The 25,767-nt window shown below is 40.0% G+C and overlaps 1 protein-coding gene across 5 annotated transcripts in view; it reads left to right on the top strand.

Moving 5' to 3' along the window:
* Positions 1-18,763, top strand: part of Pka-R2 (cAMP-dependent protein kinase type II regulatory subunit) — a 182,824-nt gene extending 164,061 nt beyond the window's left edge. For all 5 annotated transcript variants that reach the window (XM_053793547.2, XM_053793546.2, XM_053793550.2 and 2 more), the window contains 5 exons: positions 7,211-7,317; positions 8,310-8,571; positions 9,398-9,556; positions 13,370-13,472; positions 14,887-18,763. In XM_053793547.2, coding sequence (XP_053649522.1) covers positions 7,211-7,317; positions 8,310-8,571; positions 9,398-9,556; positions 13,370-13,472; positions 14,887-15,017 — 762 coding nt within the window. In that variant the 3' untranslated portion in view covers positions 15,018-18,763. The remainder of the gene's footprint in view (positions 1-7,210; positions 7,318-8,309; positions 8,572-9,397; positions 9,557-13,369; positions 13,473-14,886) is intronic.
* Positions 18,764-25,767: the final 7,004 nt, after the last annotated feature.

Genomic DNA, 25,767 nt, shown 5'->3' with positions numbered 1-25,767 from the left:
CTATCACTGGTGGTGCCAGGATGGCTAGCACTATCACTGGTGGTGTCAGGATGGCTGGCACTATCACTGGTGGTGCCAGGATGGCTGGCACTATCACTGGTGGTGTCAGCATGGCTAGCACTATCACTGGTGGTGCCAGGATGGCTGGCACTATCACTGGTGGTGCCAGGATGGCTGGCACTATCACTGGTGGTGCCAGGATGGCTGGCACTATCACTGGTGGTGTCAGCATGGCTAGCACTATCACTGGTGGTGCCAGGATGGCTGGCACTATCACTGGTGGTGTCAGCATGGCTAGCACTATCACTGGTGGTGCCAGGATGGCTGGCACTATCACTGGTGGTGCCAGGATGGCTGGCACTATCATTGGTGGTGCCAGGATGGCTGGCACTATCACTGGTGGTGCCAGGATGGCTAGCACTATCACTGGTGGTGTCAGGATGGCTAGCACTATCACTGGTGGTGTCAGGATGGCTAGCACTATCACTGGTGGTGTCAGGATGGCTTGCACTATCACTGGTGGTGCCAGGATGGCTAGCACTATCACTGGTGGTGTCAGGATGGCTGGCACTATCACTGGTGGTGCCAGGATGGCTGGCACTATCACTGGTGGTGCCAGGATGGCTGGCACTATCACTGGTGGTGTCAGGATGGCTAGCACTATCACTGGTGGTGTCAGAATGGCTAGCACTATCACTGGTGGTGCCAGGATGGCTAGCACTATCACTGGTGGTGTCAGGATGGCTGGCACTATCACTGGTGGTGCCAGGATGGCTGGCACTATCACTGGTGGTGTCAGGATGGCTAGCACTATCACTGGTGGTGCCAGGATGGCTAGCACTATCACTGGTGGTGCCAGGATGGCTGGCACTATCACTGGTGGTGTCAGGATGGCTAGCACTATCACTGGTGGTGCCAGGATGGCTAGCACTATCACTGGTGGTGCTAGGATGGCTGGCACTACCACTGGTGGTGCCAGGATGGCTAGCACTATCACTGGTGGTGCCAGGATGGCTAGCACTATCACTGGTGGTGTCAGGATGGCTAGCACTATCACTGGTGGTGTCAGGATGGTTAGCACTATCACTGGTGGTGTCAGGATGGTTAGCACTATCACTGGTGGTGTCAGGATGGCTAGCACTATCACTGGTGGTGCCAGGATGGCTAGCACTATCACTGGTGGTGTCAGGATGGCTGGCACTATCACTGGTGGTGCCAGGATGGCTAGCACTATCACTGGTGGTGCCAGGATGGGTAGCACTATCACTGGTGGTGTCAGGATGGCTAGCACTATCACTGGTGGTGTCAGGATGGTTAACACTATCACTGGTGGTGTCAGGATGGCTAGCACTATCACTGGTGGTGCCAGGATGGCTGGCACTATCACTGGTGGTGTCAGGATGGCTAGCACTATCACTGGTGGTGCCAGGATGGCTAGCACTATCACTGGTGGTGTCAGGATGGCTAGCACTATCACTGGTGGTGCCAGGATGGCTGGTACTATCACTGGTGGTGTCAGGATGGCTAGCACTATCACTAGTGGTGCCAGACTGGCTAGCACTATCGCTGGTGGTGCCAGGATGTGTCAGCATTACCACTGGTGATACCAGGTTTTCTGGCACTGTCACCGGTGGTGCCAGGATGGCTGGCACTACTACTGGTGGTGCCAAGATGTGCCAGCACTACTACTGGTGGTGCCAGGATGTGCCAGCATTACCACTGGTGGTGTCAGGATGTGCCAGTACTACCACTGGTGATGCCAGGATGGCTGGCACTACCACTGGTGATGCCAGCATGGCTGGCGCTACCACTGGTGGTGCCAGGATGTGTCAGCACTACCACTGGTGAAGCCAGGATGGCTGGCACTACCACTGGTGATGCCAAGATGGCTGACGCTACCACTGGTGGTGCCAGGATGTGCCAGCACTACCACTGGTGATGCCAGGATGGCTGGCACTACCATTGGTGGTGCCAGGATGACTGGCACTACCACTGGTGGTGCCAGGATGTGCAGCACTACTACTTGTGGTGCCAGGATGTGCCAGTACTACCACTGGTGATGCCAGGATGGCTGTCACTACCACTGGTGTTGCCAGGATGGCTGGCAGTACCACTGGTGGTGCCAGGATGTGCCAGGATGTCTGGCACTACCACTGGTGATGCCAGGATGACTGGCACTACCACTGGTGGTGCCAGGATGTGTCAGCAATACCACTGGTGAAGCCAGGATGGCTGGCACTACCACTGGTGATGCCAAGATGGCTGACGCTACCACTGGTGGTGCCAGGATGTGCCAGCACTACCACTGGTGATGCCAGGATGTTCCAGCACTACCACTGGTGGTGCCAGGATGTGCCAGTACTACCACTGGTGATGTCAGGATGGCTGTCACTACCACTGGTGGTGCCAGAATGGCTGGCACTACCACTGGTGGTGCCAGGATGTGCCAAGATGGCTGGCACTACCACTGGTGATGCCAGGATGGCTGGCGCTGCCACTGGTGGTGCCAGGATGTGTCAGCACTACCACTGGTGAAGCCAGGATGGCTGGCACTATCACTAGTGATGCCAAGATGGCTTACGCTACCACTGGTGGTGCCAGGATGTGCCAGCACTACCACTGGCGATGCCAGGATGGCTGGCACTACCACTGATGGTGCCAGGATGGCTGGCACTACCACTGGTGGTGCCAGGATGTGCCAGCACTACCACTGGTGGTGCCAGGATGGCTGGCACTACCACTGGTGGTGCCAGGATGGCTGGCACTATCACTGGTGATGCCAGGATGGCTGGCACTACCACTGATGGTGCCAGCATGGCTGGCACTACCACTGGTGGTGCCAGGATGTGCCAGCACTACCACTGGTGGTGCCAGGATGGCTGGCACTACCACTGGTGGTGCCAGGATGGCTGGCACTACCACTGGTGGTGCCAGGATGTGCCAGCACTACCACTGGTGGTGCCAGGATGGCTGGCACTACCACTGGTGGTGCCAGGATGGCTGGCACTACAACATTCACTTGGTAATCAATAAAGTGTCATTCTGCTTGCCAACATTGACGTACATTTTACGTCATGTTGCAACTTTGACCCTCAGGACCATTAGTGGTCCCCGAGGGCCATTATTTGACCCTGAACGCCATTATTAATTTCTGAGGGCCATTATTTGACCCTAAACGCCATTATTGGTCCCTGAGAGACCAACAACGGCAGTATACTAGTCATGTCACACAAATCATGACAGTATACTTATCATGTCATGCAAGTAATGGCAGTGTACTAGTCATGTCACACAAATCATGACAGTATTCTAGTCATGTCACACAGATCATGGCAGTATATTAGTGATGTCACACAGATCATGGCAGTATATTAGTGATGTCACACAGATCATGGCAGTATATTAGTCATGTCACACAGATCATGGCAGTATATTAGTGATGTCACACAGATCATGGCAGTATATTAGTGATGTCACACAGATCATGGCAGTATATTAGTCATGTCACACAGATCATGGCAGTATATTAGTGATGTCACACAGATCATGGCAGTATATTAGTCATGTCACACAGGTCATGGCAGTATACTAGTCATGTCACACAGGTCATGGCAGTATATTAGTCATGTCACACAGGTCATGGCAGTATACTAGTCATGTCACACAGGTCATGGCAGTATACTAGTCATGTCACACAGGTCATGGCAGTATACTAGTCATGTCACACAGGTCATGGCAGTATACTAGTCATGTCACACAGGTCATGGCAGTATATTAGTCATGTCACACAGGTCATGGCAGTATACTAGTCATGTCACACAGGTCATGGCAGTATACTAGTCATGTCACACAGGTCATGGCAGTATACTAGTCATGTCACACAGGTCATGGCAGTATACTAGTCATGTCACACAGGTCATGGCAGTATAATAGTCATGTCACACAGGTCATGGCAGTATACTAGTCATGTCACACAGGTCATGGCAGTATACTAGTCATGTCACACAAATCATGACAGTATACTTGTCATGTCATGCAAGTAATGGCAGTGTACTAGTCATGTCACACAAATCATGACAGTATTCTAGTCATGTCACACAGATCATGGCAGTATATTAGTGATGTCACACAGATCATGGCAGTATATTAGTGATGTCACACAGATCATGGCAGTATATTAGTCATGTCACACAGGTCATGGCAGTATACTAGTCATGTCACACAGGTCATGGCAGTATATTAGTCATGTCACACAGGTCATGGCAGTATACTAGTCATGTCACACAGGTCATGGCAGTATACTAGTCATGTCACACAGGTCATGGCAGTATACTAGTCATGTCACACAGGTCATGGCAGTATACTAGTCATGTCACACAGGTCATGGCAGTATACTAGTCATTGAACTTGGAAGTGCTGATTATTTTTCAGTTGAGTTTTGCTGATTGTATTGCTGACGTTGATGATTGTGTTGCTGACGTTGATGATTTGGTTCTTGTTGATCAGGATGTGTTGGCATCTTCCTGCGCTGGTCTGACCTAAGTCTTAGGTCTGGAGATGTGACTCTTTACACGTCCAGACCATGTGTTGGCATCTTCTTGGGCTGGTCTGACCTAAGTGGTCTGGAGGTGTGACCTCTTACACGTCCAGACCATATGTACATTCTCCAGGTCTGCAATTTCGCCTGCTGCGAAAGGGGCAGTTAGTGTACAACAATATTCCAGCCTAGAGAGTACAAGCGATTTTAAGAGAATCATCATGGGCTTGGCATCCCTAGTTTTGATGGTTCGCATTATCCATCCTACCATTTTCCTAGCAGATATGGTAAATACATTGTTGTGATCTTTGAAAGTAAGATTCTCTAACATTATCACTCCCAGGTCCTTCACATTAGTTTTTTGCTCTGTTGTGTGGTTGGAATTTGTTTTATACTCCGATCCAGTTTTAATTTCCTCAAGTTTTCCATATCGGAGTAATTGAAATTTGTCTTCATTGAACTTATTGTTGTCTGCGGTCCATATAAAGATTTGGTTATGTCCGCTTGGAGACTTACAGTGTCCTAGATGAATGACACTTTCATGTAAATTCGGGTGTCATCGGCAAAGGAAGACATAGTACTGTGTCTGACAACTCTGTCAGACATGGGGCTGAGAAACAAGAATGAGGGGGGGGGGCGATTATTATTATAATCAAGGGGGAAGCGCTAAACCCGGAGGATTATACAGCGCCTGGGGGGGGGATGTGGAAGGCATTCAGGCTTAATTCGGGGAACTGGAGCACAGATCTAATTCCCTAAATCAAGAGCCCCTCACCAACATCAAGGAACCTTCCTTGAGGGGGGGGGGCGAGTACTGTACCTTGTGGAACAGAACTTTTCACTGTAGCCGCTGCTGACTTTACTCTTTTTACTATTACTCTTTGTGTTGTATTTGCTAGGAAGGTTAAGATCCATCTACCAACCAAGTGTGTTCAACCTTGGTAGATTCTATGCCATTATTATTATTATTATAATCAAGGGGGAAGCACTAAACCCGTAGGATTATACAGCGCCTATGGGGGGATGGAAGGCATTCAGGCTTAATTCAGGGAACTGGAGCACAGATCCAACTGGAGCACAGATCCAATTCCCTGGATCAAGAGCCCCTCACCAGCGTCAAGGAGCCTTCCTTGAGGGGAGATTCTATGCCAACGTGTAGTGTTTATAAAAACAAAGGGTAGTCATATCTCTTATTAAATAAATTATCTATCATATCATTGCCCTGTATTTTTCAGATAAACATTATTTTTCCAAATGTCTTCTTTAATCGCCGTCTCAGTATGCACACCACTGTAGTGTAAATTGCATAGAATAACCTAAATAAAAAAGTGAAAGTAACTAATTTCAGTTGGGGTATTCTATATCATAAATACAGAACTCTCTCTCCAGTGACAAGAGCCTAGGAATGGGAGGTAATCAGTTTTATTCATGGGGAAACTGCTAAACTCATATTGGGTAATGCAACGTCTGGGGAATGAGAGGTAATCTGATTAGATATAAGTAAAGGATGAGATGGGGAGTAGTAGCTGTGTTACAAAGCATCCTTGTGGTTGAGTGAGTGGTGAGGCACCATGTGGGATGTCTGTGTCAACAGCAGGCAGCTGGCCTGTTATCCCACTGCTTCTCTTGCTCTCTCATAATATTGATACTTTGTACAGTAATCTCTGGCGAGGGTCTCTCTTACACGTTATGTTGCTCTTGAAGGCTTCTCCACCCAGTTAATGGCCCGTGCTGGCAGCTGGAACCCCTTATGGCCAAAACTAGTCTTGGGATTTTCTAATTATGGCACTGCCTAGTTTCTGGATCACTTTATAGCTCTTGCTAGGCACTCTTAAGTTATTTAACATTTTCTCACACTTATGAACAAGTTAGCTATATTTATGTGTTCAGACATTAGCAGCAGGATGTTAGTATTGTAGACATACTGACTCGGGGAATGAAGTCTGGCTTTGTCGGTGTTTAGGTCTTGGGTTCATCAAATCTAAGGACTCATGATAAATGAGACACTAGTGCAACGTTTGACCCTCTTTTCTGGAAATGTTTCGCCAGCCAGTGGCTTCTTCGGTCCAATGGAGAGAAAGGTGGAAGATGAGTTTGAGATAATCAGTCCCTCAGCCTGGAGTCGATGTGTTTAGTCCATCAGTCTGGCAGCAAATGAGGGGGCAGGGGGTGAGGAGGACAGTTAACCAGTATTAGTCATGGAACACTACCAGCATCAATCATTTAACCAGTACTAGTCATGGAGCACCAGGAACAGGATTAAATTGGAGCCTTCTGTGAGCCAGCGATTTCACTTGGTCAACTAACTTGTCGGTTTTCAAAACCATTTTCATCGTAACTTTATTTCACCAATATCATAATGCTGTGCAAACGTTTTAGAATAATTTAAACAGTACTAGTCATGCAACACCAACGTCAACCATTTAGCCAGAACTAGTCATGGAACACCAACAATATCAACCATTTAACCAGAACTAGTCATACATCACCAACAACATCAATCATTTAACCAGAACTAGTAATGGAACACCACCGTCAACTTTTTAACCAGTCATGCAACACCACCAACATCAATCATTTAACCAGAACTAGTCATACATCACCAACAACATCAATCATTTAACCAGAACTAGTCAGGCAACACCAACAACATCAATCATTTCACTATTGCAGGACCAGATTGGTGAGGTCCTGGACGCAATGTTTGAGCGACGGGTCACTGAGGGAGAGAATGTCATCAGACAGGGCGATGATGGCGATAACTTTTACGTTATTGAGTCGTGAGTACCTTCCTTCTCAGTCCCATCTACATTATTATTAATATATTCATTGCGAAGCACCAAACCTGTAGGAGTCATTACAGTGCCTGGGAATAGGATTTGATAAGGTTTGATCTAAGGACGGAAGGTTAGCTCCGATTCCTTGGCTGGAGAGCCCTTCAGAATATAAGACTAGTAAATAAAGTACAGCATTGTTTAGACAACTTCATGACATCAAACTAGAGGAATTTAAAATAGTTCTTTGAAAATTTTAAAATTAACTGTACAGTATTATGGGGAAACCCTAAGCCCGTAGGATTTCATTCAACGTCTAAGATTATTATTATTATAATCAAAAAGAAGCGCTAAGCCACAAGGGCTATACAGCATCAACGTCTAAGAGATGTTAGGTAACTAGACTTGATCTATTATATTAACATTAACGAGGGAAATGCTAAATCCCGTAAGGTCCATACAGTGCCTAGGATAATGGGAATCAATTATGTTTGATCCAAGAATGAGATCAGACCCAATTCCTTGGCTCAAGAGCCCTCATTTGTGTCAGTGAACCTCCCTTGAGGGGATTTAATCAGAAAAAGTTGAAGTAGGTCCAATTTTTCTGTCACTGGGAGGCATTCAGATTAAATTCAAGGAAAGGAAAAGTACCTCCAGTTCCTCAGAGCAAGTGTTCTTCACTGTCATCAAGGAACCTACCTAGAAGTGGTAAATTTGAGACTGGTCCAGGATGGACTATAATATAATTTAGTTTGGGGGATTTCTTTGAGTGTTACGGTACTCTAGTGTAACATGTACACACGAAGAGTGTGACTTAATATATTTCTTTGAGTGTAATCGCACTAGTAAGGATTAGTCTGCCCGAAATTCACCGCATGGTTGTGGCTTTCATTTGTGCTTAACAGTACTAGTATTTTATTACATGTAAACTACATGTTGTATACTGCAGACAAGAAATCAAGTTGTATGTTGTATATTGTAAGCCATTTATTCATCAGGGGTGTGTACAACATCTACGTGAAAAACGAGAACGATGCAGAGCCTCGGCTCGTGGGTAACTACGACAACTCCGGCAGCTTCGGGGAGTTGGCCCTCATGTACAACCTACCTCGAGCTGCCACCATCCAGGCAGTGACCTCCGGTGCCCTCTGGGCCATGGACCGCCACACCTTCCGCAGAATATTACTCAAATCTGCCTGCAGGAAGAGGAAGATGTACGAGGCACTGCTGGAAAATGTGCCTATGTTAAAAACATTGGAGGTAAGCCAAAGTTCAGTGAGGTATATGTGTGTATAAGTATAAACATTATCTTAGACCACGACAAGACTCAGACCTATGTATTCTGTACTGAAGCACATAAGACAGGGGGACCAGGATGGGACGAAGAGAGGAAGAAATAAGAAAGTGGAGGAGTAGTGGTAGAGGTAATACTGGTAGTGGAGGTACTAGTAGAAGTAGTAGTGGTATTATTATTACTAGTATTATAGTGGTAGTAGTAAGTAGTAGTAGTAGTATGTAGCAGTGTTCCATACCCGGGAGCACTAGAGTTGTGTTTCAGGTGTTTCATCCCATCTTGTCACATGCACTGGTCCACATGGTTGTGTATCACAGTTAAAATATTCTTCTCTATCTCTGATGTCACTCTTAAAATATTAAAGTATTTTACTTTTATTTTTGTAATTTAGGATAAGTAGTGATATGAATGCTTACTTACTAATGCTGCCCCAATTTAAAGATAAGTTTGTGGCAAAATACCACATATACGTATAATCGTTTGTCATACCTTATTTTTTACATTCCAGTAATTAGCCAACAAATAATACAGTACATAATAAATTTACAAATGCTGCTTTCATCTTGCTAAAAAAAAATTTTGTATTTTTTGTACATATACATACTGTACTCTTCTTTGTTCAGTGCATCAGCATTTATTTTTCTCTCTTGGCAGAAAATAGTTGCTGTGTTGAATACAACATATTTAATTCTCCCAGCAGAATTTTAGTAACAGTTACTGCATGTCTTCCCCATCTCAAAATGATTTTTGCATTTTGTATACAAAAGATTAAGATATAATTCCACTCCACAGAAATATGAGCGTCTGAACCTAGCTGACGCACTGATACCAAAGGTGTACGTACCAGGGCAGCAGATTATTATGCAGGGTGACAGTGCTGACGGCATGTACTTTGTAGAGGATGGAACGGTTCGCATTACTATGGCCAAAGAAAATAATGAAGAAAAGGAGGTAAATTAGTTAAGGTTAAACTTAACTGGCACATAATCTCATCTCATAAGAAATTAATTACTCTAAATAATGGATATAGAATTGTGTAATTGGTTTATGGCTTCAGTGAGTGTGTGTGTACTTTCCTGTGTGAGGGTGCTAGGGGTCAAGTCTCAGGTCATGGCCCTTGTACTCATCAGTCTGTACATGCAGAAGTTGAATCTTGGCTTCTGGCCACCCGTATGAATGTAGGTGTATATTTCATCAAGTCACAAATACTAAAGGGCCAATTAAAAATATATTGTAACATAACAGGATGAGAGAAAGCCAACTAAATTAATTTCTGTATTATAATTTCTAGGTAGTAGGTTGGTAGACAGCAACCGCCCAGGGAGGTACTACCGTCCTGCCAAGTGAGTGTAAAACGGAAGCCTGTAATTGTTTTACATGATGATAGGATTGCTGGTGTCTTTTTATTCTGTCTCATACACATGCAAGATTTCAGGTACGTCTTGCTACTTCTACTTACACTTAGGTCACACTACACATACATGTACAAGCATATATATACACACCCCTCTGGGTTTTCTTCTATTTTCTTTCTAGTTCTTGTTCTTGTTTATTTCCTCCGTAAGCCATGTGGCTAAAATGCCAGGAGCTAGGGGCTAGTAACCTCTTCTCCTGTATATATTACTAAATGTAAAAGGAGAAACTTTCGTTTTTCCTTTTGGGCCACCCTGCCTTGGTGGGATACGGCCGGTGTGTTGAAAGAAAGATCATTATAATTATGGGGGAGAGCTAAACCTAGAGAATTATACAGTGCCTGTGGGGGGGGGGGGGGGGAGTATGGAAGGTATTCAGGCTCAGTTCAGGGAACTGGAGCACAGATTCAGTTCCCTAGATCAAGAGCCCCTCACCAGTGCCAAGGAACCTCGTGTCCGTCTCACACTATGCAAAAATGCAATGCACATAAAGGGCCCGAAGATCTGGAACTCTTTGTCTGAAACAGCAAGAGGTCCCCTGCCCACAAATCAATTTAGGACTATACTCAAAAATCATCTCATCACAGACCCAAACTTATGCCTAGAACAGATTAACTCGGTGGCACTCGATGTATGCACAAGGCTTATTCCTCTAAGAAAAAGGAGGAGTAGATGTAAAATAGAAAGAGACAGGCGCTCCCTTTACAGGCGACGGAAAAGAATAACAGAGCGGCTAAAAGAGGTCAATATATCTGAAATGCGCAGGGAGACACTGGTCAGAGAAATAGCAAGCATCGAACTTAAGCTAAAAGAATCCTTTAGGAGTCAGGAATCGCGGGAAGAACTAAAAGCTATAAATGAAATCGAAAGAAACCCAAAGTATTTCTTCTCCTATGCCAAATCAAAATCGAGAACAACGCCCAGTATTGGGCCCCTACTTAAACAAGATGGGTCCTACACAGATGACAGCAAGGAAATGAGTGAGCTACTCAAGTCCCAATATGACTCAGTTTTTAGCAAGCCGCTAACCAGACTGAGAGTCGAAGATCAAAATGAATTTTTTATGAGAGAGCCACAAAATTTGATTAACACAAGCCTATCCGATGTTATCCTGACGCCAAATGACTTCGAACAGGCGATAAATGACATGCCCATGCACTCTGCCCCAGGGCCAGACTCATGGAACTCTGTGTTCATCAAGAACTGCAAGAAGCCCCTATCACGAGCCTTTTCCATCCTATGGAGAGGGAGCATGGACACGGGGGTCGTCCCTCAGTTACTAAAAACAACAGACATAGCCCCACTCCACAAAGGGGACAGTAAAGCAACAGCAAAGAACTACAGACCAATAGCACTAACATCCCATATCATAAAAATCTTTGAAAGGGTCCTAAGAAGCAAGATCACCACCCATCTAGAAACCCATCAGTTACACAACCCAGGGCAACATGGGTTTAGAACAGGTCGCTCCTGTCTGTCTCAACTACTGGATCACTACGACAAGGTCCTAAATGCACTAGAAGACAAAAAGAATGCAGATGTAATATATACAGACTTTGCAAAAGCCTTCGACAAGTGTGACCATGGCGTAATAGCGCACAAAATGCGCGCTAAAGGAATAACAGGAAAAGTCGGTCGATGGATCTATAATTTCCTCACTAACAGAACACAGAGAGTAGTCGTCAACAGAGTAAAGTCCGAGGCAGCTACGGTGAAAAGCTCTGTTCCACAAGGCACAGTACTAGCTCCCATCTTGTTCCTCATCCTCATATCCGACATAGACAAGGATGTCAGCCACAGCACCGTGTCTTCCTTTGCAGATGACACCCGAATCTGCATGACAGTGTCTTCCATTGCAGACACTGCAAGGCTCCAGGCGGACATCAACCAAATCTTTCAGTGGGCTGCAGAAAACAATATGAAGTTCAACGATGAGAAATTTCAATTACTCAGATATGGTAAACATGAGGAAATTAAATCTTCATCAGAGTACAAAACAAATTCTGGTCACAAAATAGAGCGAAACACCAACGTCAAAGACCTGGGAGTGATTATGTCGGAGGATCTCACCTTCAAGGACCATAACATTGTATCAATCGCATCTGCTAGAAAAATGACAGGATGGATAATGAGAACCTTCAAAACTAGGGAGGCCAAGCCCATGATGACACTCTTCAGGTCACTTGTTCTATCTAGGCTGGAATATTGCTGCACTCTAACAGCACCTTTCAAGGCAGGTGAAATTGCCGACCTAGAAAATGTACAGAGAACTTTCACGGCGCGCATAACGGAGATAAAACACCTCAATTACTGGGAGCGCTTGAGGTTTCTAAACCTGTATTCCCTGGAACACAGGAGGGAGAGATACATGATTATATACACCTGGAAAATCCTAGAGGGACTAGTACCGAACTTGCACACGAAAATCACTCACTACGAAAGCAAAAGACTTGGCAGACGATGCACCATCCCCCCAATGAAAAGCAGGGGTGTCACTAGCACGTTAAGAGACCATACAATAAGTGTCAGGGGCCCGAGACTGTTCAACTGCCTCCCAGCACACATAAGGGGGATTACCAACAGACCCCTGGCAGTCTTCAAGCTGGCACTGGACAAGCACCTAAAGTCAGTTCCTGATCAGCCGGGCTGTGGCTCGTACGTTGGTTTGCGTGCAGCCAGCAGCAACAGCCTGGTTGATCAGGCGCTGATCCACCAGGAGGCCTGATCACAGACCGGGCCGCGGGGGCGTTGACCCCCGAAACTCTCTCCAGGTAAACTCCAGGTAATATCCACACTATGCTAACCCCTGACCAAATTCAAAGCAACTCTCCTAAATATTTTATTATTCCTTAACTATTAAGCCATTATTACCAACTTCAAAATGTATGTTTGTATCACTAATTGTACCACCTCATATGAATAATAGAGTAAAATATTGAATATTTGTATTCTACCACTCTTCACCTGTCTAGACTTAAGTAATCTATAAGTATTAGGTTAAGTCTGCCTGAAATGCCTTAGCATGATAGTGGCTTATTTTGTTCCAATCAAATTATGATATGTAAACTCACATTGTAACATTACCAAATAAATAAAATAAAAGATTAGATGCCAGATTGAAGGAGGGAGTAAGGAGGAAGTGAATACACATATATTAGAATACTATAATGTATTTCCCATTTTGTTTTATTAATTTACAGGGGAGTTCATCAGTCAGTGGCTTATTGTTATAAGCATAACTTAGTACTAAACCCACAAGGGTCAAACTGTGCTGGTCAGTGGCTTAGCTGTACAACATTTGTAAAATTTTAAAAAAGGTAATATTGGTATTCTGACTATTGGAATTTTACAGATTAGCCGAGTCTCTGTTGGTGGTTACTTTGGAGAGCTGGCACTTGTCACTAAGAAAGCAAGAGCGGCCTCAGTGTATGCTGTTGGCAAGGCCAAATTAGCATGTAAGTTCACTCTTTCATTTAGTAAATGAATTATTGTTCTTTGGATATTTCAGTGGTATTGTCTATGTTGCTTGTATTATGTCTTTCCTTAATGTGGTCATTGATGGTGAATATTTGAGGCACTGCAAGTCAGAAAATAATAAGTGACAAAGTCAAATAATGGAGAAAAATGCAAGCATGGAGGTGATCAAAGCTACAGAGCTGAGGTTATCATATGGGGCTTTGAGCCTAATTTACAGATGCATAAGACACTATCTACACATTCCCACAAATGCAAAACATTAACAATCAGTTTGTTCACTAACAAGGATTTTGGTTGTGAAGGCACCTATTCTTTCCTGCCATGCAATGTCTTATATATTATAGTTTAATGTTAGATATGAATCTAATACTGGCTATACGTATATTATGTGAAAAATACATTACTCTCCCATGTTTAAAATATACTAATTTAATATAAGTAACATTTGAAGAGGGCATACTGCATATTCTTGTCATTATCTCTCTTTCATGGCATCTATTTAATGGCCAATTAGCTATCCAGCCTAACTCTATTATTATTTTTAATTTTATTTATTATATTTATTATTTGTAGTCTGGAGATTAGTAGGTGCAGGTGTGGTTGTCAAGTGTACATCAACAATGCTGCCTTGGTTGTCTCTTACCACCTGTATCATAAACATTTTCCTTTTTTTTCTTGTCCTTCTGGTTTCAAACTTCTTGAAAACCAATATCCTCTAGGTACATATCACCTCAGAGAGGAGACGTGTTGCTCTTTCCGGCAAGTCATTTTACTTTTCGTACAGATTACAATACAGAACAACATTTGTTCTGGTGATGTAATAAATAACAATTCACTTTTGTACAGTGAATGCATGGAGAGAGCGAGAGTACCAGCACATCCGTACAGGACAGAGGTCTAGCAGGAACTGATTGCACGAGCACATACAGTAAATGCATATCAAATACGTATACATGTATATGGCATTACCAGTAGAAATGGGGCAGAGTTAACCTGCATTAAGTGAGGGAAAACTTGCAAAGGTGCTCTTTGACTTCAATGGTTTGACTTACGATATTTCAACTTTTCAATGGTGCAAAAGCAATTATTTTGGATATGAAACTTATAATAATTGCCATCATGAAGGTGGAAACTTCATAATTTGTATTTATTTATTTACTTTTCAATACTGGTAGTATTTAGTTACAGTAATTATTTATTTACTTATTCAGTGGCAGTAGTTATTTATTAATTTATTTATTTAGCATATCATATTCATATTTGACATGATATTTTTGAGTTATGAGGGGGTTCGTCGGAACGTAACTCCCATCGTATGTCAAGGAGCACCTGTATGTGTTATTTGAAATTATTTTTGGTCACTGTGTTTAAAATGCATTCATTACATTTCAGTCTTAGATGTGGAGGCCTTTGAGCGTCTGCTTGGTCCATGCATGGATCTAATGAAGCGAAACATTGAAGACTACGAGAATGAGCTTCTTAAGATCTTTGGCTCCAAGGCTAACATCTCCGACATACGATGAAGTAACATCCAACTTTCTTAGTACGACAGTCACCAAATTATGCGTCTGAGTCTTGGGAATTGGAGGTACTGGTATTTGTGCTTCATTCATCATTCAGAAGGCAATGCTGATTAACAGATGATGGAGACGATCTTAATGATTAAGAGGAAAAAAAAATGATTGTTATAATTGCGTAGCTCATGTTAGCTTTGGGTTTCCCTAGTGTCCACGCCTTTGGCCAGCTGGCATGGCAACTGGGTTTGTCTGTGTCTTCTCTCTGTTTGCCAAGGGCTGCTTAATAGGAATAAAATGACAAATATTATCCTTATTTAGCAACATTGGATAGTTTTTCACTTGATTGATGACTGTGGTGATTAATTTTGTCTAATTTTAAGTTTAATTAAAAGCAATTGTATTAAGTATCAATTCAAATCCGACTTCATTGCTTTAAAAGCTGTAATTTGCTTTACACTCTATAATTTATGTTAGTCAGGATGTGATTATTATATCCATATATCCAGGAGAATAAAAAGTGAGTTTTTGCAGTGAAACACCTCGGTAATACAGTGGAATAATCCAATTAAAAAATACAAAATAAAATTGCACCGCAGAAACCTCAGTGTTTGATGGAGCTTCCTGTGATGCAAGTTTCTCGACACTCAGTGAGGATGTTGCCACCGGCACAGAGTTGTTTCACTTGTTAAATGCAACTTCTTGGACACCAGTCTTTATTCTGAAGAGAAAGTATTCTTCCTCCTTTGTACAGATTATTGTCTTTTTGTCTAGTGTATAAACATTATTCATACATTTATTTAATTAATGTCAGTAACTTTATAGACTAGGACAATTCCCAGGTACTATTTTGCCCTTTGCAAGGTGCTACACTTATGAATATACATAGAGTATATACATAAAGTATATACAGGGTATATACATAAAGTATATACATACAGTATATCAAAACTCTTCTCGATGCCCTATCACAGATTTTTTAATAACTCTACTTACTCTGTTTTTCATGGGGCCAAGAAACAAAAGTATTGTAAAGATACTCTCCTTTAATTACTCTGTATAGCTCATGCTGATTCCTCTTCAGTTCAATACAGGTATATGAGCAGGAGAAACTGTTTATTAATTTTTATAGTTCAAGTGGATTAACTGCTGGAAAAATAAAAATATCTTCATTATTGTTTCTCAGGATTATTTTTCAGAGTAATTTTAGTGCCCTGCATCATAGTCAGTAGGCTGTTAAATGTTCCCTGGTAAAGTGGTAGAGTTGTCAGTGTACAAGGCCCCAGTTCCAGAACTTGATCTTGCATTCACCTTAGTTTATTATTATATTCATGAAAAAGTGCTAAACCTATTGGGGGTCATACTGCCCCTGTGGAATGGGGGGGATAGTCACTTTGATTTGAAGAAAGGGAGGTCGGCTCTGCTTTCTTGAATCAGTAGATTTTCATCAACTTTGAACATCACCTTTAGCAATTAAAGTGCTCACATAAATGATTCAGGCAATCATATGGTGCAGCTACACTATAAAGGAGCAGTTTTTCCTCATTTTAATAAGTTTGTTTCTGGAATCTAGCCGGCCTAAACCACACCTGTCCCATCAACCCAGCATCTGTAAGATTGACTTAACCTATGTTTTCTGAACCCCCTTTTGTAGTTAAAAGTGCATTGCATATTAATAGTTCCTTGCTTTAATTAATATTTTCTATCACCAGCTACATATGTCGAAAAGAACAAGAAGTTAGAGGATTACATGATTATATTAGCTACACAAATTATAATGTGTTTAATAAAGCAGTTACGTGTAGGTCAGTTTTCACTTGCTCAAAACATTGCCTGAGACATTATATGCACCATCATTTAAGAAGCACAGAGTAATAGATGCATTGTAGATCACCCGAAGACTAAGTTGTCTCTGGTTAACTGGATGGTTAGTCAAGTTCAGGCAGGCAGGTCAGTCTTAGTTATATGGTGTGGAGTTCATGGCTTCGCTCAGTTAGACCAGTTGGTCAGTGGGAAGGTCAGTTTTCACTTGCAACTATAAGCAGATGAAGAGACTGTGTTCAAGTAGGTGACCTAACATTTATTCATGAAGCTGAAAATATCTTGAAATGGAAAATATTAAGCTAATGAGGGAAAAATTTAATATTCGTATAAAGTAGGGGGCAGACTCGTTGCATTTAAATTTTTCCATAGATATAAGGTCACCCTGAGTGTTTCACACATTGTCTCATGACAAAGTACATTGCAGAGATTGGACAAAAAAAGTAATTTAATATTTTGAAGGGTGATTTGTGGTAATTATGAAATACTGATTTATTTAGTAGCCCAAATTTTAAGGCCTTGAGTTAATAAGTGTTTTATGCTTTCAACATGTATTCTTGTAGATAAATATTGCACTGAATTTTTTTTAAGTATCTGCTAGAAATGTACTGACTTTTTTCATAAAGCTAGATTACATTTATAAATTATCAAAGAGCAGTATCATAAAAATAAATGAAATTCACATTAAAAGACTCCAAAAAATCAGAAATTTAGTGCATCTTAAATATATTTTTTTATGAAGTCATTTCATTAAAGTTAAATTTTCTAGCTACAGAATTTTCTTTATTAGTGGCTCTTAATTATATATGATGGTAACTGAAATTTTTAAAATGAAATCAATTTATGAAATAATTACCGACATCTTAGTATAGCATAGATCTAAACAAGACATTTATATTATTAACTAGGTGTACAATCATGCAGTGGAAATATGAACAATGTAATCTGGGAATGTGTATGAGTATTTCTAATTTGAAAGATTTTTTTTTATAACTAGTGGTCATCTACCAAGGCAGAGTGACTCCAAAAAAGAAAAAAAAAAAAGAAAACACAACAATGCTTTTTAAAATACAGTAATACATAATTGTTGAGCCTCATAATTGGTCACCAAAAGATTTTGAATCAAGAACTGCACTGTCCTGAACATTATAAATAATACCTGTATTTATTTTGTGGAATCCTGCCAAACTGATAGATGTCCATTGTCAGCCAGGATGGATTTTTTTTTCTTTTTTCAGAAATATATATGGTGATACTGTGAAGCAGTATATTATTATTATTATTGCAGTCATGGGGAGAGTGCTAAACCCACAGGGGTCATACAGCACCTGAGGGAATGGGAGGCAGTCAGGCTCGATCCAAGGAAGGGGAGGGCCTGTCCAATTCCTTGGATCAAGAGCCCCTCACTGGCGCCAAGGAACCTCCCTTGAGGGGACTCTTGAAATATTGATGTTGTCAAAATGTTTTTCAAAAAAATTCTACATGTCACCAAACACCTCTATAGTTTGAAACATAAGCTATATTTGTTAATATAAGGAAGAGTCAGTAGTAATCTAGATGCCATTGTCAGACGATGTATGCAAAACCTATTCAAGTTGCTTTCTGGCAGGTGAGTAATGCCTATTGCAATACAGGTATTGTTCACAACTGTTGTTTACAGGAGTGACTGGATAAGCTCATCATCTGTGAGATGAGTCAGGCTGTGTCCAGATCCACCTGTAAATCTCTCCTAGACACCTCCACTTCCTCAGTGTCTGAAATTTCCTACTCTCGTCCATTATAAGTCAGCGAGAATTATTCGTTTCCTAAGTTATGTATAAAATATGCTCTCTGGCATTATGTTGGGCAAGAGAAGAAATATAAGAGCCTATATTATATTTTTTCACTGTTTCTTCTATAGAGCTATCTTCATTAAATAAAATTGTGAGATTAGTCTTGGTGGCTTCTTTCACTGCCCCTTCACATACTATATTTATATATACATTCAGAATATACATACATTATATACATACATGCATATATACATAAATACTCACAATATACATACATACGACATACATATACACATGTATGCTCAAATACCACAAACAGATAGTATATTTACAAACATTATATCTTAAGGCCAACAAGTGGCAGTCAAACCCAGGCACCAGTATCCCAGGCAGGCTCCAGTATTGACCCATGGTAACCTAAACAGACTACCAGTCTTCCTTGTTTTGGTTTTGTGGGTTTTCATCTCTCATACATACATATATACAGCATGGGAGCCTCTTACACTACCAAATATGCCATGAACAAGTGTATATACAGTGTTGTATAAGTATTGCAGCTATCTTACATGTACTGTAAAGTCATCTCCCACACTGCGATGCTCGGCATATGTACCCTCAGAAAACATACAAGTTATGAGGAAAACCTAAGATGTGAACTGAAAATTTGACTATATAGTATGGGCTATGCTAAATTACTAGAGCAAAAAATGAATTATGGATAGCAAAATATTTTGCCAGCATTATGCATTTGTGAGTATAGTGTGTCATGGTGCATATATACATTTTTTTTTTTTTTTAACAAGTTGGCTGTCTCCCACTGAGGCAGGGTGACCCAAAAAAGAAACACTCGCACCATTATTCACTTTATCACTGTCTTGCCAGAGGCACGCAGATACAGTGGGACCTTGGTACACGAACAGCTCCCAAATCGAACAATTTGGTATTCAAACGCTTTGTTCAGTAAAAAAAATTGCTCAGTAGTCGACTGCTTGCTCAGCACTCGACCAAACAAACACGACCTGCCAGAACTTCACTGTAAACTGTTTTGTGTTTCTTCACATTTTTTGGTGTTTTTTTATATCATTTGTATAAATAAGTCACCATGAGGCCTATGAAGATTAGTGATAACAGCCAACCAAAAAGAAAATTTATTTGGAAATTTTTTTTCAGTACTCTAACAGACTGACACTCGAACAGCCTTCTGGGATAAATTAAGTTTGAGTACCGAGACTCCACTGTACTATATTATTAAAATGTAGTACTAAACACAAGTCAGTCATATAGTGGTTTGCACTGTATGACCCAGCATTAATCACAGTGCCAGTGTGATCAGTACCTGGACTGACATTATATGTCACATGTTCTAGATATTTGCCTTTAGCACATCTCTAATCTGACACATGTCATATTCTAGACTGTAAACTGTCACTCTTATTCAAGATATTTTGGACAAAGTCAGAAATGTCAGCAGGTAACAATATTACTGCTAAATGAGTCATAAAAAAATTACGAATTTAACGATGGTTTGATATGGATAAAATGTTTACCATTACACAGCCTCATGAATACTATAACCACACACACTTACTGATCAGCACTGTAAGTGAGGTCATCATCTTTTTTGTTTATCAGTTGGCAGTGTTCTGACCTGGGTCATCATAAGATGATGACCCCACTCAGTGGCTCATTAGAGAAGTAATAAATGTTAAAGTAAGAGATTCCACTGGTGCTCTGGCAGAAGTGTAGTAATTCCAGCTCTGTGGCAAGGGCTCGGTGATTTCAGGTCGCAGGTGATTGTTGTCAGATAATCAGTTGTTCCACTTGCACTATGACAGACATGGCAGGTCACAGCAAATGGTGTCTACTGTCTGTTAATGCAAAAGGATCCATAATTACTTTTTTTTTTAACACACTGGCCATTTCCCACTTATTATTATTAAATGCCACAATGAAATCCTGTCATTACTTTTACATTAAAAATATGCTGAAAAAGATAATTGTTCCTTTAAGTGTTACAATAAAATAGTCATTACTATTACATTAAAGATATGATGAAAAATATAATTGTTCTTTTAAGTGTTATGGAAAATCAATGAGGGTGAAAGACTTAGAGAAATTGCAAATTAACATGATCCGTCCTGACATGGATGTGTGAATAAGTAAAGATTACACATACTGAATTTTATGTTGTATGTCCTGATATGGATGTACAGTACAGTAATTGCCTTGATTTAATGGACGTTGCAAAGAATGGAGGAAAATCTGCAGGTTACAGAATTGTCCATTTTTGTTACTATATTTACGACTTTAAGTACGAATTATAAACATTTTCCCTTAGTGTTCTACCAAAAACATACATACTGTACATATTAAGACACCATCTACTTCCCTATTAGTCCATTAAAGCGAGGTCATTAAGCACTACTGTATATAAATATCGTTGGAAGTGTGCATGACAAATCCTAACAAAAAAGTATAAAGAAGTGGGGGTAGCATAAAATTATGTTGCGTCTTAACCCAGGGAATGTTTCTTCAATAAATTAATGGAAGTACGTACAGTAATGCATGTTAGAAAATTAGGTCCACATCATGAAGCAGAATGTGGTAGGCACTGCATGCCATGTTTTACAAAATGCCTTCCATCACTTAAAGTGAAGTACAGTATATTGTAGAAGGAAAGATTTACACTACTACAAATAATAGAAACTTTATTTCTATCAAGTGGAACACAGTTTCTTATACAATTTAGGTGACTGACATACTACTATTACTACTACTTTAAAGAAGACCCCTAGATATGCATAGCATTTTGGGCAGCCTTAAAACTAAATTATAATTACAAATGTATGAGAGGGACTGGTAACCCCTTTTCCTGTATAAATTACTAAATTTAAAAAGGAAAAACTTTTGTTCTTCATTTTGGGTCACCCTGCCTAAGTGGGATATGGCTGGTTCATTAAAAAAAAAAAATGAGAATAAAAATAAATAGTTACAGGCTTGGGTTACATTCACACTGTACTTTGACAGACTTATATTCATGATTTAAAATTTCTGTGCTTATAGAGAGACTGAAATTCGAACAGGAACACCTGAACAAGAGATCATGTAAAATGTGTTTGGGCGCCTACCACATAAACAGGCACAGCATTTGAAAATTACTTGAAATATTGATACTATACCTGTCAACAATATTCTCGCTGTCACTGGTGGACATGTTCCCAAAAAAAAGTCAGATCATAACAAACCTAATACAGTGGACCCCCGGTTAACGATATTTTTTCACTCCAGAAGTATGTTCAGGTGCCAGTACTGACCGAATTTGTTCCCATAAGAAATATTGTGAAGTAGATTAGTCCATTTCAGACCCCCAAACATACACGTACAAACGCACTTACATAAATACACTTACATAATTGGTCGCATTCGGAGGTAATCGTTATGCGGGGGTCCACTGTACATACTGTATTCTCAAAGACAAACACAAATACTGCATCAAATATACATCTGTTAGTGATTATCATAATGCACAGTTACTATTGCAACATTATAACTTTTAACTGCTTGAGTGAGGGCCACATATGTGAATTAAGAGCTAGCACCACAAGTGTGTACATAAAGGGTGCTCCGGGGGTCGACACCTCCATGGCCTGGCCCATGACCAGGCCTTACCTGTTGAGTTAAGAGAGTGAGCAGCACATATGTGAATTAAGAGTGATTACCACACATCACTGAACTATTACAAGTCCTATGTTCTACCTTAACTGTGTATCTTCAAAATTCAGTGTTAACAAACTTCTCGTGATGAAAGCCAATTAGTTTAACTTCAGTGTAGCTCAAGCATAAACCACTCTAGTTGAGGGAAGACTAACTGTTAATGACATATATGGTAGTGAGGGGGAGATGCTCATACTTGAAACCAAGAAGCAAGAGAAAGGTGTTCCTTTTTATATTCACTGTATACACACACACACATATACAGTGGACCCCCGGTTAACGATATTTTTTCACTCCAGAAGTATGTTCAGGTGCCAGTACTGACCGAATTTGTTCCCATAAGAAATATTGTGAAGTAGATTAGTCCATTTCAGACCCCCAAACATACACGTACAAACTCACTTACATAAATACACTTACATAATTGGTCGCATTCGGAGGTAATCGTTATGCGGGGGTCCACTGTATATATATATATATATATTTTATATATATATATATATATATATAAAACTGATTATTCCCACCGCAAAAATGAAAGGCCGAGCTTTCTGCTTTATTGTAAAAGCTTGGCATGGTACAACAAGGGAAGAGGCTGGTGGTTGGAGGGGTAGGGAGGAAAGGTTAGGAATTGGGCAGGAAACAGCAGGAGGTTAAATTCTGTTACATTATGATCCATTGTTGGCAGACACTTTTAATTCCTAACACAAGGAAATCACTTTAACCCCCTTACTGCACTTTATTTTCATTATGCCATAATATATATTACAGACATCAAACTTGTGCATTCTCTAACTTCATAATATTAATTCTATTTATAAAACAAAATTCTACAGCCAGTCTATCAGTCCTATGTGTTTGATATATTTATAAGATTAATAGTGTAAACTAAAAATGATGGCCTATACAAAATTAAGTTTTAAACACAACATATAATATATGTAACTAAAATAAAAATTGCTATACCTTCTGTCAAGAAATGATAGTTACTGGCAATTATGAATCATAAAAATTCACCAATGAAAACTATAAGTGGCATGAAGATGTGACCCTGATTGGTTACATGATGTGACCTTGATTGGTCACGTAATCTCGACTGGTCACATGTGACCTTAACTGGTCACATGAAGATGTGACCTTGACTGGTCGCATGGTGATGTGACCTTGACTGGTCACATGGTGATATTCACCATCATCTCATAAATGAGGTTGTTAAAATCCATATAATCATAAATTCATCTTTCTAATGTTCCCCCTCACATACGTTTAGATATGACCTCAAATGCAATTTTTTTAATAACTTTTGGTGGCTGCAAATGAGCATTCAGTCAAAACTAAAAGTATTTTATTGTATTAAAAATGAGTTATTTTTTTTATACCTTGTGAATCTACATTCAAAGATATTCGAAACACAGTATTTGTCATTGGTATATTATATACAGCTTTGTGGTCGGGTTCAGCATTAAAAAGCTATAGGCTTACCACAGTTCAGTGCTAATACTTATCGACACTGAAAAAAAAAATCATGACATCTGTAATAATAATGTTAATACAACTGATAACTGTAATTTTAATACTTTGCAGAATCCCAGGGTAACTGAAATTTAGTAACCTCTTCAGAGATGCAAACTAATGCTTAGTAGTTTTTATAATGGCAAGTATGCAGTTATGCGGTCTTGTTTGTGTGCAAATCCAGCCGACACTCGTGTTTTACCATGACATGAATGCACATTCAAAACATCTCTTGGATCTAATTCATTAATTTCTCACTTACATTCAATGCTTAAAGCAGTTTTCTCATCATAAGTTCAGACATTCTCATTACTTATAGCTAAAAAAATGTTGATTACAGTAATATATTATCATGGTAACAATTTATTAATAAATTATCTTGTGATATTGAACAGCATTAGGCTTGCAAGATTTACTATATTGAAATGTCATTACTTTGCCCAATTTGCATAAGCTGTTAATTCTTCATATTTGCCTATACCTTTTCTTTAACAGTATTTTGTCTTACAAACCCTGGTATAATTCTCACTATGCACTTTTTTCCCGATGAATTTTTTCATTCTTGAAATTGAAAGTGAAACTGAAATGTTTATTTCTCTATAAAGATTACAATGTGGGGTTTACATATTATAGTATATTAATTACAATTTGTGGTTTACATATTATAAAATAGGACTTACAAAGAAGGCCACTAGCATGCCTAGGCATTTCACTTACTGACTGATACTGTTTGAACTGCAACTCAATACCAATGCTAAGTTGTGATTGTATATTTTGTGAAAATGTTCATTGGTCTGACGATGTAACATGTATTGTGCACAAATCTGATGACTATGGGGGCACAATTTCAGAGATAGTCACCATTTTTATATAATTCATAAGCTCTTATTTATTGTTTCATGCATTCATTAAGTAATATTTCATTTGGTCCCTTGTGTACATATTATGTAAACCTGGAGGAGCACGGCTGCCACAACCGTGAAAGTGGGCAATTTTAACTAACATCTTACACACACTAATGTCAAGCCACACCACAGTACACAACAGAAGCATGCAAAATGGAAATGAAAATTAGACCATGGTCTGAGTGGTCCTGGACCAACTATCAAGTGATGACTTCATAATTGTCCAGAATGGACTATAATGCCTAGATTTATTTCCAATTTATGGGCTTCTGATATGATTTTTCAGCTATGGTATTGTGACATATTCTCTGTGCGATACAGGTTTTAAATGTGACATTTTATATTAAAAACTATTAAATAAAGTCAATAATAATATCAGAACATATGGAAAATTTGGTACACTATGTTTTAGTAATATCGCATTAAAGCAGGGGTAACAATTTTATTATTATAGTGCGTGCTACAGGGTAAGCTAAAGCAGTCAGAGATGCAGTATGATATAAAGTATACTCTTAAAATAGAATTGTTAAGATATATAAATATATATATATATAATATATTCTTTACTAATACCAGAGTTTGTTTGTAAATTAGGTTTGTAAAAGAAAAACATCAACTGAGAAAATTGCAATAGATTCATCCCTGGTGCAAATGATTGACTTCTGTGCAATTTTATATTGTGCTTTTATGTTCTTAGTGTAATATACAGTATAAAAGAATAAATAGCCTTCATGCCCATTAACTTGGCTTTATGATGAAGAAAAATAAATGTGCAGAACATATATTTTTCTTCTGTATCATATCAAAAGATTTTGAGCAGCTGATGGGTGAATGTTGCCAATGATATATGATTTTTTTTATAGATTTTTCATATTTTTTTTATAGGTGTTCTCAATAAAAGGATTCATTCCCTGTTATCTGCATTTTTTTCTTTTGTGATACATCATTATGATTAGTCATTGTTTTTCTTTGGGTAAGACAGATTTACAAGATGACTTTCTCTATGTTGCAACAATACTACGTAAGGACGCTGCT

The sequence above is a fragment of the Cherax quadricarinatus genome, chromosome 71, assembly GCF_038502225.1.
Source record: "Cherax quadricarinatus isolate ZL_2023a chromosome 71, ASM3850222v1, whole genome shotgun sequence".
NCBI lineage: Eukaryota > Metazoa > Arthropoda > Malacostraca > Decapoda > Parastacidae > Cherax > Cherax quadricarinatus.
This window is presented reverse-complemented; position numbering and strand designations above follow the sequence as displayed.